The following is a 12,697-nucleotide window of genomic DNA, read 5'->3' as shown; positions in this document are numbered from 1 at the left end:
GCTTCCCATGCCAATAACACTGACCTCGGGACTTGTTCTTAATGGTCAGTGCACCTGCATGTACCACTGTAACCCTGCTTCCCATGCCAATAACACTGACCTCGGGACTTGTTCTTCCTGGTCAGTGCACCTGCATGTACCCCTGTAACCCTGCTTCACACGCCAATAACACTGACCTCGGGACTTGTTCTTCCTGGTCAGTGCACCTGCATGTACCCCTGTAACCCTGCTTCCCACGCCAATAACACTGACCTCGGGACTTGTCCTTCCTGGTCAGTGCACCTGCATGTACCCCTGTAACCCTGCTTCCCACGCCAATAACACTGACCTCGGGACTTGTCCTTCCTGGTCAGTGCACCTGCATGTACCCCTGTAACCCTGCTTCCCACGCCAATAACACTGACCTCGGGACTTGTCCTTCCTGGTCAGTGCACCTGCATGTACCCCTGTAACCCTGCTTCCCACGCCAATAACACTGACCTCGGGACCTGTCCTTCCTGGTCAGTGCACCTGCATGTACCCCTGTAACCCTGCTTCCCACGTCAATAACACTGACCTCGGGACTTGTCCTTCCTGGTCAGTGCACCTGCATGTACCCCTGTAACCCTGCTTCCCACGCCAATAACACTGACCTCGGGACTTGTCCTTCCTGGTCAGTGCACCTGCATGTACCCCTGTAACCCTGCTTCCCACGCCAATAACACTGACCTCGGGACTTGTTCTTCCTGGTCAGTGCACCTGCATGTACCACTGTAACTCTGCTTCCCACGCCAATAACACTGACCTCGGGACTTGTTCTTCCTGGTCAGTGCACCTGCATGTACCCCTGTAACCCTGCTTCCCACGTCAATAACACTGACCTCGGGACTTGTCCTTCCTGGTCAGTGCACCTGCATGTACCCCTGTAACCCTGCTTCCCACGCCAATAACACTGACCTCGGGACTTGTTCTTCCTGGTCAGTGCACCTGCATGTACCCCTGTAACCCTGCTTCCCACGCCAATAACACTGACCTCGGGACTTGTCCTTCCTGGTCAGTGCACCTGCATGTACCACTGTAACTCTGCTTCCCACGTCAATAACACTGACCTCGGGACTTGTCCTTCCTGGTCAGTGCACCTGCATGTACCCCTGTAACCCTGCTTCCCACGCCAATAACACTGACCTCGGGACGTGTCCTTCCTGGTCAGTGCACCTGCATGTACCCCTGTAACCCTGCTTCCCACGCCAATAACACTGACCTCGGGACTTGTTCTTCCTGGTCAGTGCACCTGCATGTACCCCTGTAACCCTGCTTCCCACGCCAATAACACTGACCTCGGGACTTGTCCTTCCTGGTCAGTGCACCTGCATGTACCCCTGTAACCCTGCTTCCCACGTCAATAACACTGACCTCGGGACTTGTCCTTCCTGGTCAGTGCACCTGCATGTACCACTGTAACCCTGCTTCCCACGTCAATAACACTGACCACGGGACTTGTCCTTCCTGGTCAGTGCACCTGCATGTACCACTGTAACCCTGCTTCCCACGCCAATAACACTGACCTCGGGACTTGTCCTTCCTGGTCAGTGCACCTGCATGTACCCCTGTAACCCTGCTTCCCACTCAATAACACTGACCTCGGGACTTGTTCTTCCTGGTCAGTGCACCTGCATGTACCCCTGTAACCCTGCTTCCCACGCCAATAACACTGACCTCGGGACTTGTTCTTCCTGGTCAGTGCACCTGCATGTACCCCTGTAACCCTGCTTCCCATGCCAATAACACTGACCTCGGGACTTGTTCTTCCTGGTCAGTGCACCTGCATGTACCCCTGTAACCCTGCTTCCCACGCCAAGAACACTGACCTCGGGACTTGTCCTTCCTGGTCAGTGCACCTGCATGTACCCCTGTAACCCTGCTTCCCACGCCAAGAACACTGACCTCGGGACTTGTTCTTCCTGGTCAGTGCACCTGCATGTACCCCTGTAACCCTGCTTCCCACGCCAATAACACTGACCTCGGGACTTGTCCTTCCTGGTCAGTGCACCTGCATGTACCACTGTAACCCTGCTTCCCACGCCAATAACACTGACCTCGGGACTTGTCCTTCCTGGTCAGTGCACCTGCATGTACCCCTGTAACCCTGCTTCCCACGTCAATATCACTGACCTCGGGACTTGTCCTTCCTGGTCAGTGCACCTGCATGTACCACTGTAACCCTGCTTCCCACGCCAATAACACTGACCTCGGGACTTGTCCTTCCTGGTCAGTGCACCTGCATGTACCCCTGTAACCCTGCTTCCCACGCCAATAACACTGACCTCGGGACTTGTCCTTCCTGGTCAGTGCACCTGCATGTACCCCTGTAACCCTGCTTCCCACGCCAATAACACTGACCTCGGGACTTGTCCTTCCTGGTCAGTGCACCTGCATGTACCCCTGTAACCCTGCTTCCCACGCCAATAACACTGACCTCGGGACTTGTCCTTCCTGGTCAGTGCACCTGCATGTACCACTGTAACCCTGCTTCCCACGTCAATAACACTGACCTCGGGACTTGTCCTTCCTGGTCAGTGCACCTGCATGTACCCCTGTAACCCTGCTTCCCACGCCAATAACACTGACCTCGGGACTTGTCCTTCCTGGTCAGTGCACCTGCATGTACCCCTGTAACCCTGCTTCCCACGCCAATAACACTGACCTCGGGACTTGTCCTTCCTGGTCAGTGCACCTGCATGTACCCCTGTAACCCTGCTTCCCACGCCAATAACACTGACCTCGGGACTTGTCCTTCCTGGTCAGTGCACCTGCATGTACCCCTGTAACCCTGCTTCCCATGCCAATAACACTGACCTCGGGACTTGTCCTTCCTGGTCAGTGCACCTGCATGTACCCCTGTAACCCTGCTTCCCACGCCAATAACACTGACCTCGGGACTTGTTCTTCCTGGTCAGTGCACCTGCATGTACCCCTGTAACCCTGCTTCCCACGCCAATAACACTGACCTCGGGACTTGTCCTTCCTGGTCAGTGCACCTGCATGTACCACTGTAACTCTGCTTCCCACGTCAATAACACTGACCTCGGGACTTGTCCTTCCTGGTCAGTGCACCTGCATGTACCCCTGTAACCCTGCTTCCCACGCCAATAACACTGACCTCGGGACGTGTCCTTCCTGGTCAGTGCACCTGCATGTACCCCTGTAACCCTGCTTCCCACGCCAATAACACTGACCTCGGGACTTGTTCTTCCTGGTCAGTGCACCTGCATGTACCCCTGTAACCCTGCTTCCCACGCCAATAACACTGACCTCGGGACTTGTCCTTCCTGGTCAGTGCACCTGCATGTACCCCTGTAACCCTGCTTCCCACGTCAATAACACTGACCTCGGGACTTGTCCTTCCTGGTCAGTGCACCTGCATGTACTACTGTAACCCTGCTTCCCACGTCAATAACACTGACCACGGGACTTGTCCTTCCTGGTCAGTGCACCTGCATGTACCACTGTAACCCTGCTTCCCACGCCAATAACACTGACCTCGGGACTTGTCCTTCCTTGTCAGTGCACCTGCATGTACCCCTGTAACCCTGCTTCCCATGTCAATAACACTGACCTCGGGACTTGTTCTTCCTGGTCAGTGCACCTGCATGTACCCCTGTAACCCTGCTTCCCACGCCAATAACACTGACCTCGGGACTTGTCCTTCCTGGTCAGTGCACCTGCATGTACCCCTGTAAACCTGCTTCCCACGCCAATAACACTGACCTCGGGACTTGTTCTTCCTGGTCAGTGCACCTGCATGTACCCCTGTAACCCTGCTTCCCACGCCAAGAACACTGACCTCGGGACTTGTCCTTCCTGGTCAGTGCACCTGCATGTACCCCTTTAACCCTGCTTCCCACGCCAATAACACTGACCTCGGGACTTGTTCTTCCTGGTCAGTGCACCTGCATGTACCCCTGTAACCCTGCTTCCCACGCCAATAACACTGACCTCGGGACTTGTCCTTCCTGGTCAGTGCACCTGCATGTACCACTGTAACCCTGCTTCCCACGCCAATAACACTGACCTCGGGACTTGTCCTTCCTGGTCAGTGCACCTGCATGTACCCCTGTAACCCTGCTTCCCACGTCAATATCACTGACCTCGGGACTTGTCCTTCCTGGTCAGTGCACCTGCATGTACCACTGTAACCCTGCTTCCCACGCCAATAACACTGACCTCGGGACTTGTCCTTCCTGGTCAGTGCACCTGCATGTACCCCTGTAACCCTGCTTCCCACGCCAATAACACTGACCTCGGGACTTGTCCTTCCTGGTCAGTGCACCTGCATGTACCACTGTAACCCTGCTTCCCACGCCAATAACACTGACCTCGGGACTTGTCCTTCCTGGTCAGTGCACCTGCATGTACCCCTGTAACCCTGCTTCCCACGTCAATATCACTGACCTCGGGACTTGTCCTTCCTGGTCAGTGCACCTGCATGTACCACTGTAACCCTGCTTCCCACGCCAATAACACTGACCTCGGGACTTGTCCTTCCTGGTCAGTGCACCTGCATGTACCACTGTAACCCTGCTTCCCACGCCAATAACACTGACCTCGGGACTTGTCCTTCCTGGTCAGTGCACCTGCATGTACCACTGTAACCCTGCTTCCCACGCCAATAACACTGACCTCGGGACTTGTCCTTCCTGGTCAGTGCACCTGCATGTACCCCTGTAACCCTGCTTCCCACGCCAATAACACTGACCTCGGGACTTGTCCTTCCTGGTCAGTGCACCTGCATGTACCCCTGTAACCCTGCTTCCCACGCCAATAACACTGACCTCGGGACTTGTCCTTCCTGGTCAGTGCACCTGCATGTACCACTGTAACCCTGCTTCCCACGCCAATAACACTGACCTCGGGACTTGTCCTTCCTGGTCAGTGCACCTGCATGTACCCCTGTAACCCTGCTTCCCACGCCAATAACACTGACCTCGGGACTTGTCCTTCCTGGTCAGTGCACCTGCATGTACCACTGTAACCCTGCTTCCCACGCCAATAACACTGACCTCGGGACTTGTCCTTCCTGGTCAGTGCACCTGCATGTACCCCTGTAACCCTGCTTCCCACGTCAATAACACTGACCTCGGGACTTGTCCTTCCTGGTCAGTGCACCTGCATGTACCCCTGTAACCCTGCTTCCCACGCCAATAACACTGACCTCGGGACTTGTCCTTCCTGGTCAGTGCACCTGCATGTTCCCCTGTAACCCTGCTTCCCACGCCAATAACACTGACCTCGGGACTTGTCCTTCCTGGTCAGTGCACCTGCATGTACCACTGTAACCCTGCTTCCCACGCCAATAACACTGACCTCGGGACTTGTCCTTCCTGGTCAGTGCACCTGCATGTACCCCTGTAACCCTGCTTCCCACGCCAATAACACTGACCTCGGGACTTGTCCTTCCTGGTCAGTGCACCTGCATGTACCCCTGTAACCCTGCTTCCCACGCCAATAACACTGACCTCGGGACTTGTCCTTCCTGGTCAGTGCACCTGCATGTACCCCTGTAACCCTGCTTCCCACGCCAATAACACTGACCTCGGGACTTGTTCTTCCTGGTTAGTGCACCTGCATGTACCCCTGTAACCCTGCTTCCCATGTCAATAACACTGACCTCGGGACTTGTTCTTCCTGGTCAGTGCACCTGCATGTACCCCTGTAACCCTGCTTCCCACGCCAATAACACTGACCTCGGGACTTGTCCTTCCTGGTCAGTGCACCTGCATGTACCCCTGTAAACCTGCTTCCCACGCCAATAACACTGACCTCGGGACTTGTTCTTCCTGGTCAGTGCACCTGCATGTACCCCTGTAACCCTGCTTCCCACGCCAAGAACACTGACCTCGGGACTTGTCCTTCCTGGTCAGTGCACCTGCATGTACCCCTTTAACCCTGCTTCCCACGCCAATAACACTGACCTCGGGACTTGTTCTTCCTGGTCAGTGCACCTGCATGTACCCCTGTAACCCTGCTTCCCACGCCAATAACACTGACCTCGGGACTTGTCCTTCCTGGTCAGTGCACCTGCATGTACCACTGTAACCCTGCTTCCCACGCCAATAACACTGACCTCGGGACTTGTCCTTCCTGGTCAGTGCACCTGCATGTACCCCTGTAACCCTGCTTCCCACGTCAATATCACTGACCTCGGGACTTGTCCTTCCTGGTCAGTGCACCTGCATGTACCACTGTAACCCTGCTTCCCACGCCAATAACACTGACCTCGGGACTTGTCCTTCCTGGTCAGTGCACCTGCATGTACCCCTGTAACCCTGCTTCCCACGCCAATAACACTGACCTCGGGACTTGTCCTTCCTGGTCAGTGCACCTGCATGTACCACTGTAACCCTGCTTCCCACGCCAATAACACTGACCTCGGGACTTGTCCTTCCTGGTCAGTGCACCTGCATGTACCCCTGTAACCCTGCTTCCCACGTCAATATCACTGACCTCGGGACTTGTCCTTCCTGGTCAGTGCACCTGCATGTACCACTGTAACCCTGCTTCCCACGCCAATAACACTGACCTCGGGACTTGTCCTTCCTGGTCAGTGCACCTGCATGTACCACTGTAACCCTGCTTCCCACGCCAATAACACTGACCTCGGGACTTGTCCTTCCTGGTCAGTGCACCTGCATGTACCACTGTAACCCTGCTTCCCACGCCAATAACACTGACCTCGGGACTTGTCCTTCCTGGTCAGTGCACCTGCATGTACCCCTGTAACCCTGCTTCCCACGCCAATAACACTGACCTCGGGACTTGTCCTTCCTGGTCAGTGCACCTGCATGTACCCCTGTAACCCTGCTTCCCACGCCAATAACACTGACCTCGGGACTTGTCCTTCCTGGTCAGTGCACCTGCATGTACCACTGTAACCCTGCTTCCCACGCCAATAACACTGACCTCGGGACTTGTCCTTCCTGGTCAGTGCACCTGCATGTACCCCTGTAACCCTGCTTCCCACGCCAATAACACTGACCTCGGGACTTGTCCTTCCTGGTCAGTGCACCTGCATGTACCACTGTAACCCTGCTTCCCACGCCAATAACACTGACCTCGGGACTTGTCCTTCCTGGTCAGTGCACCTGCATGTACCCCTGTAACCCTGCTTCCCACGTCAATAACACTGACCTCGGGACTTGTCCTTCCTGGTCAGTGCACCTGCATGTACCCCTGTAACCCTGCTTCCCACGCCAATAACACTGACCTCGGGACTTGTCCTTCCTGGTCAGTGCACCTGCATGTTCCCCTGTAACCCTGCTTCCCACGCCAATAACACTGACCTCGGGACTTGTCCTTCCTGGTCAGTGCACCTGCATGTACCACTGTAACCCTGCTTCCCACGCCAATCACACTGACCTCGGGACTTGTCCTTCCTGGTCAGTGCACCTGCATGTACCCCTGTAACCCTGCTTCCCACGCCAATAACACTGACCTCGGGACTTGTCCTTCCTGGTCAGTGCACCTGCATGTACCCCTGTAACCCTGCTTCCCACGCCAATAACACTGACCTCGGGACGTGTCCTTCCTGGTCAGTGCACCTGCATGTACCCCTGTAACCCTGCTTCCCACGTCAATAACACTGACCTCGGGACTTGTCCTTCCTGGTCAGTGCACCTGCATGTACCCCTGTAACCCTGCTTCCCACGCCAATAACACTGACCTCGGGACTTGTCCTTCCTGGTCAGTGCACCTGCATGTTCCCCTGTAACCCTGCTTCCCACGCCAATAACACTGACCTCGGGACTTGTCCTTCCTGGTCAGTGCACCTGCATGTACCACTGTAACCCTGCTTCCCACGCCAATAACACTGACCTCGGGACTTGTCCTTCCTGGTCAGTGCACCTGCATGTACCCCTGTAACCCTGCTTCCCACGCCAATAACACTGACCTCGGGACTTGTCCTTCCTGGTCAGTGCACCTGCATGTACCCCTGTAACCCTGCTTCCCACGCCAATAACACTGACCTCGGGACGTGTCCTTCCTGGTCAGTGCACCTGCATGTACCCCTGTAACCCTGCTTCCCACGCCAATAACACTGACCTCGGGACTTGTCCTTCCTGGTCAGTGCACCTGCATGTACCCCTGTAACCCTGCTTCCCACGCCAATAACACTGAATCTTTCATACCACCGACTACTCTCTACTTTCAGAAGCTTTCATTTCTTGGGCCACAAGTTACTCAGGATATTTTTTGGTTCACATGATGTTTTGAGGGCACCGCTTTTAAAAGGTTACACTCTCATTTAGGGGGGACACGGGGACCTCACCCCAACTATGTCTGCAGATTACTATGCTCCTGTGTGTAACAGGTTAGACTCTCATTTAGGGGGGCACGGGGACCTCACCCCCAGCTCTGTCTGCAGACTTTACTGTGCTCCTGTGTGTAACAGGTTACACTCTCATTTAGGGGGGCACGGGGACCTCACTCCCAGCTCTGTCTGCAGACTTTACTGTGCTCCTGTGTGTAACAGGTTACACTCTCATTTAGGGGGGCACGGGGACCTCACCCCCAGCTCTGTCTGCAGACTTTACTGTGCTCCTGTGTGTAACAGGTTACACTCTCATTTAGGGGGGACACGGGGACCTCACCCCAGCTATGTCTGCAGATTACTATGCTCCTGTGTGTAACAGGTTAGACTCTCATTTAGGGGGGCACGGGGACCTCACCCCCAGCTCTGTCTGCAGACTTTACTGTGCTCCTGTGTGTAACAGGTTACACTCTCATTTAGGGGGGCACGGGGACCTCACTCCCAGCTCTGTCTGCAGACTTTACTGTGCTCCTGTGTGTAACAGGTTACACTCTCATTTAGGGGGGCACGGGGACCTCACCCCCAGCTCTGTCTGCAGACTTTACTGTGCTCCTGTGTGTAACAGGTTACACTCTCATTTAGGGGGGACACGGGGACCTCACCCCAACTATGTCTGCAGATTACTATGCTCCTGTGTGTAACAGGTTAGACTCTCATTTAGGGGGGCACGGGGACCTCACCCCCAGCTCTGTCTGCAGACTTTACTGTGCTCCTGTGTGTAACAGGTTACACTCTCATTTAGGGGGGCACGGGGACCTCACCCCCAGCTCTGTCTGCAGACAGGTTACACTCTCATTTAGAGGGACACGGGGACCTGTGGTGACTTCTGAAGATCCCCTCACCCTCCAGCTGGTGTGTGGCCACATTCATGTGCTGCTCTGTTTAAAAGTTGCCCTTTACCTTCCAAGCAGTTGCGGAAGCTGTACCGTGAGGTGGGATCGAAGGGTTCCGTGTCATACGTGGACCATTGCATTGTGTCCGACACTTCTTTACTGGTCGGCATCCTAGTAAAGAATGGCCCATAGAAGGGTTTCCTGTGCAGCTTCTCCCGCTCACACTCGCACTCAGACATCGGGCAGTACTCCTCGTCATAGTAATATCCCCCGCAGATATTCTGGGGAAAAGAACAAGCCCAATTTGGAGTTCATCCTTAGACAGTCACTGCAGTGTTACATACCCCTGCTCACCTCCTGCCTCCTTTCTCCTAACTCATTATTATTTATATGGAGACTTTTATAATCCATGAATGTTTACAGAGCCCCCTCACTCCCATGATCAATGGCAAACTCCGCTCCAAAGGGAGTAATTTTAGTCCTGGGAAAGACTGATGTCTAAAGCCTCTTCTTTGCAATGACACTAGTTCCCTACAAGACAGGGATAACCTATCTGCCCTTGCATTAGTGTCTCCCGTATTATCACTGGGACATTTCCTAAGTATATCAGGCATATTCCTCTCTCCTATATTTCCGTGTCTGGGTGGGAGTTATACCCTATCCTCCCCCCTCTCCCTATCCTCCCCCCTCTCCCTATCCTTCCCTCTCTCCCTATCCTTCCCCCTCTCTCCCTATCCTCCCCCCTCTCCCTATCCTTCCCCCTCTCTCCCTATCCTTCCCTCTCTCCCTATCCTTCCCTCTCACCCTATCCTTCCCCCTCTCCCTCTCTCCCTTCCCTCTCACCCTATCCTTCCCTCTCACCCTATCCTCCCCCCTCTCCCTATCCTCCCCCTCTCCCTCTCTCCCTTCCCTCTCCCCCTTCCCTCTCACCCTATCCTTCTCTCTCACCCTATTCTTACCTCTCTCCCTATGGGAAGGCATTAATCGATCTTAACATTATGTTTCTTTCTCTTCTTTAACTTTTATAACTACTCTTTTGCATCTGAAAATGGAAACAAACCAAGAGTGGAAACAAGAGAGAGATTTCTGCAGGAAACATCAGTTACAGCAGTAAGAGCAAAGCGATGTGTGAGTGTGAGTGTGAGAAGCGATGGGAGACTTGGGCACTCACCCTCCAGTGTGCGAAGTAAGAGAAGTCGTGCAGAAGGCCCTGCGGATCGCTATCCCCCATTAAGTTATTGTTACAGACGCTGCACCCGGATTCATCTCGCCAGTCGTAGTATGAAAGGGCAAAGTCAGGATCAGAGATACAGTTTTGAATTTGCCTCTCGGCAAAGAGAAGTAACATGCGATGCCAGGTGGCGAAGCCGCAGGAGCCGTGGATGAAGTTACTGTTATAGAACATGTTGCTGTCATTAATCATAGGTTTGGTAGCATAATAATGACTGAAAGAGACCAAATCATATACGCTGACATTCCGGAATTGGAAGGTGTCCTTGTGGAGCCTGTCTCCAGTGGTGACAATGACATAATCTCTGCTCGTCACTGTTTTTGCAAACTGTAAGGTCGCGATATACCTTAACCTCTCCCGTTCTGACAGCTCCCGGATCTCTCTCCGCATTACAACCTTCCGGGTTGTACAGTCTGCTCCGATATATCCAGGCTTGCACTCCCCACAGTTGTACCCGTAATAGTTATCATTGCACTGGCATGTGTATTTGAAGTAAAATTTATTCCAGTCATATCGGTCATCCATGCTGATACGTACAATACCCATGTTCCGGTTACTGCCCGTGTTAGGCAAACACGACCCTCTCCCTGTGCTGCTTCCACACGGGCTGCCATCAACATTGGGGCAGCATCTTTCTGCAGCGCGAGCCTCGGGAGTGGTGCATTCTCGGTAGAATATGGCATGCGCTGTGCCAAGGCAGAGCAGGAGGAAGCTGAGAGTCCGCATGGCAGAGGTGCAGGGCTGGCAGATATTACCTGTAGGTACAGTATAGAGGTGAGGCTAAATTATTGTTATATGTGTGAACATATTCTGCACTCTGACACAAAGAATGTGTCAAGTAAAACTACAATATAACAGAAATCTCTGATCTAAGGAGCTTGCAATTCAAATGGAAGATGGGTTAGGTGAAAATAGAAGGTATTTAGGGGAGAGAGGTTAGTGTGGTTGAGGTTCTGTGGCTTCTCATTGCTATTCTGGGCTCTGGGTGACCTCTGGTGTAGAAGTTGGAGGAGGAACATGTAGGACATGGAGAGGGCTTCTTGATGCAAACCCGAAGGAGGGGGCACTTTGTACAGAGAACAGACTGCAAGAGACAGAGAACAGACTGCAAGAGACAGAGAACAGACTGCAAGAGACAGACACACTGCAAGAGACAGAGGACAGACTGCAAGAGACAGAGGACACACTGCAAGAGGCAGAGGACAGACTGCAAGAGGCAGAGGACAGACTGCAAGAGACAGAGAACAGACTGCAAGAGACAGAGTAAACAGACTGCGAGAGACAGAGAACAGACTGCAAGAGACAGAGGACAGACTGCAAGAGACAGAGAACAGATTGCGAGAGACAGAGAACAGACTGCGAGAGACAGAGAACACACTGCAAGAGACAGAGAACACACTGCAAGAGACAGAGAACAGACTGCAAGAGACAGAGGACAGACTGCAAGAGACAGAGGACAGACTGCAATAGACAGAGAACAGACTGCAAGAGACAGAGAACAGACTGCAAGAGACAGAGAACAGATTGCGAGAGACAGAGAACTGATTGCGAGAGACAGAGAACAGACTGCGAGAGACAGAGAACACACTGCGAGAGGAAGAGAACACACTGCGAGAGACAGAGAACACACTGCAAGAGACAGAGAACAGACTGCAAGAGACAGAGGACAGACTGCAAGAGACAGAGGACAGACTGCAATAGACAGAGAACAGACTGCAAGAGACAGAGAACAGACTGCAAGAGACAGAGAACAGACTGCAAGAGACAGAGAACAGACTGCAAGAGACAGAGAACAGACTGCAAGAGACAGAGAACACACTGCGAGAGACAGAGTACAGAGGCAGAGAACAGACTGCGAGAGACAGAGAACAGACTGCGAGAGGCAGAGAACACACTGTGAGAGACAGAGAACAGAGGCAGAGAACAGACTGCGAGAGACAGAGAACACACTGCGAGAGGCAGAGAACACACTGCGAGAGACAGAGAACAGAGGCAGAGAACAGACTGCGAGAGACAGAGAACACACTGCGAGAGACAGAGAACACACTGCGAGAGGCAGAGAACACACTGCGAGAGACAGAGAACACACTGCGAGAGACAGAGAACACACTGCGAGAGACAGAGAACACACTGCGAGAGACAGAGAACAGAGGCAGAGAACAGACTGCGAGAGACAGAGAACACACTGCGAGAGACAGAGAACACACTGCGAGAGGCAGAGAACACACTGCGAGAGACAGAGAACACACTGCGAGAGACAGAGAACACACTGCGAGAGACAGAGAA

General features: G+C 53.6%; 1 protein-coding gene across 1 annotated transcript in view; it reads right to left on the bottom strand.

The window, feature by feature from the left end:
* The window catches only part of LOC142473339 (tyrosinase-like), a 53,097-nt gene that overhangs the window by 25,482 nt on the left and 14,918 nt on the right, over positions 1-12,697 (bottom strand). The window contains exons 2-3 of the mRNA XM_075580577.1: positions 10,352-11,172; positions 9,248-9,461 (exon numbers count right to left, since the gene is read on the bottom strand). Coding sequence (XP_075436692.1) covers positions 9,248-9,461; positions 10,352-11,137 — 1,000 coding nt within the window. The 5' untranslated portion in view covers positions 11,138-11,172. The remainder of the gene's footprint in view (positions 1-9,247; positions 9,462-10,351; positions 11,173-12,697) is intronic.

This window comes from Ascaphus truei (assembly GCF_040206685.1).
Source record: "Ascaphus truei isolate aAscTru1 chromosome 3 unlocalized genomic scaffold, aAscTru1.hap1 SUPER_3_unloc_3, whole genome shotgun sequence".
Lineage (NCBI taxonomy): Eukaryota > Metazoa > Chordata > Amphibia > Anura > Ascaphidae > Ascaphus > Ascaphus truei.
This window is presented reverse-complemented; position numbering and strand designations above follow the sequence as displayed.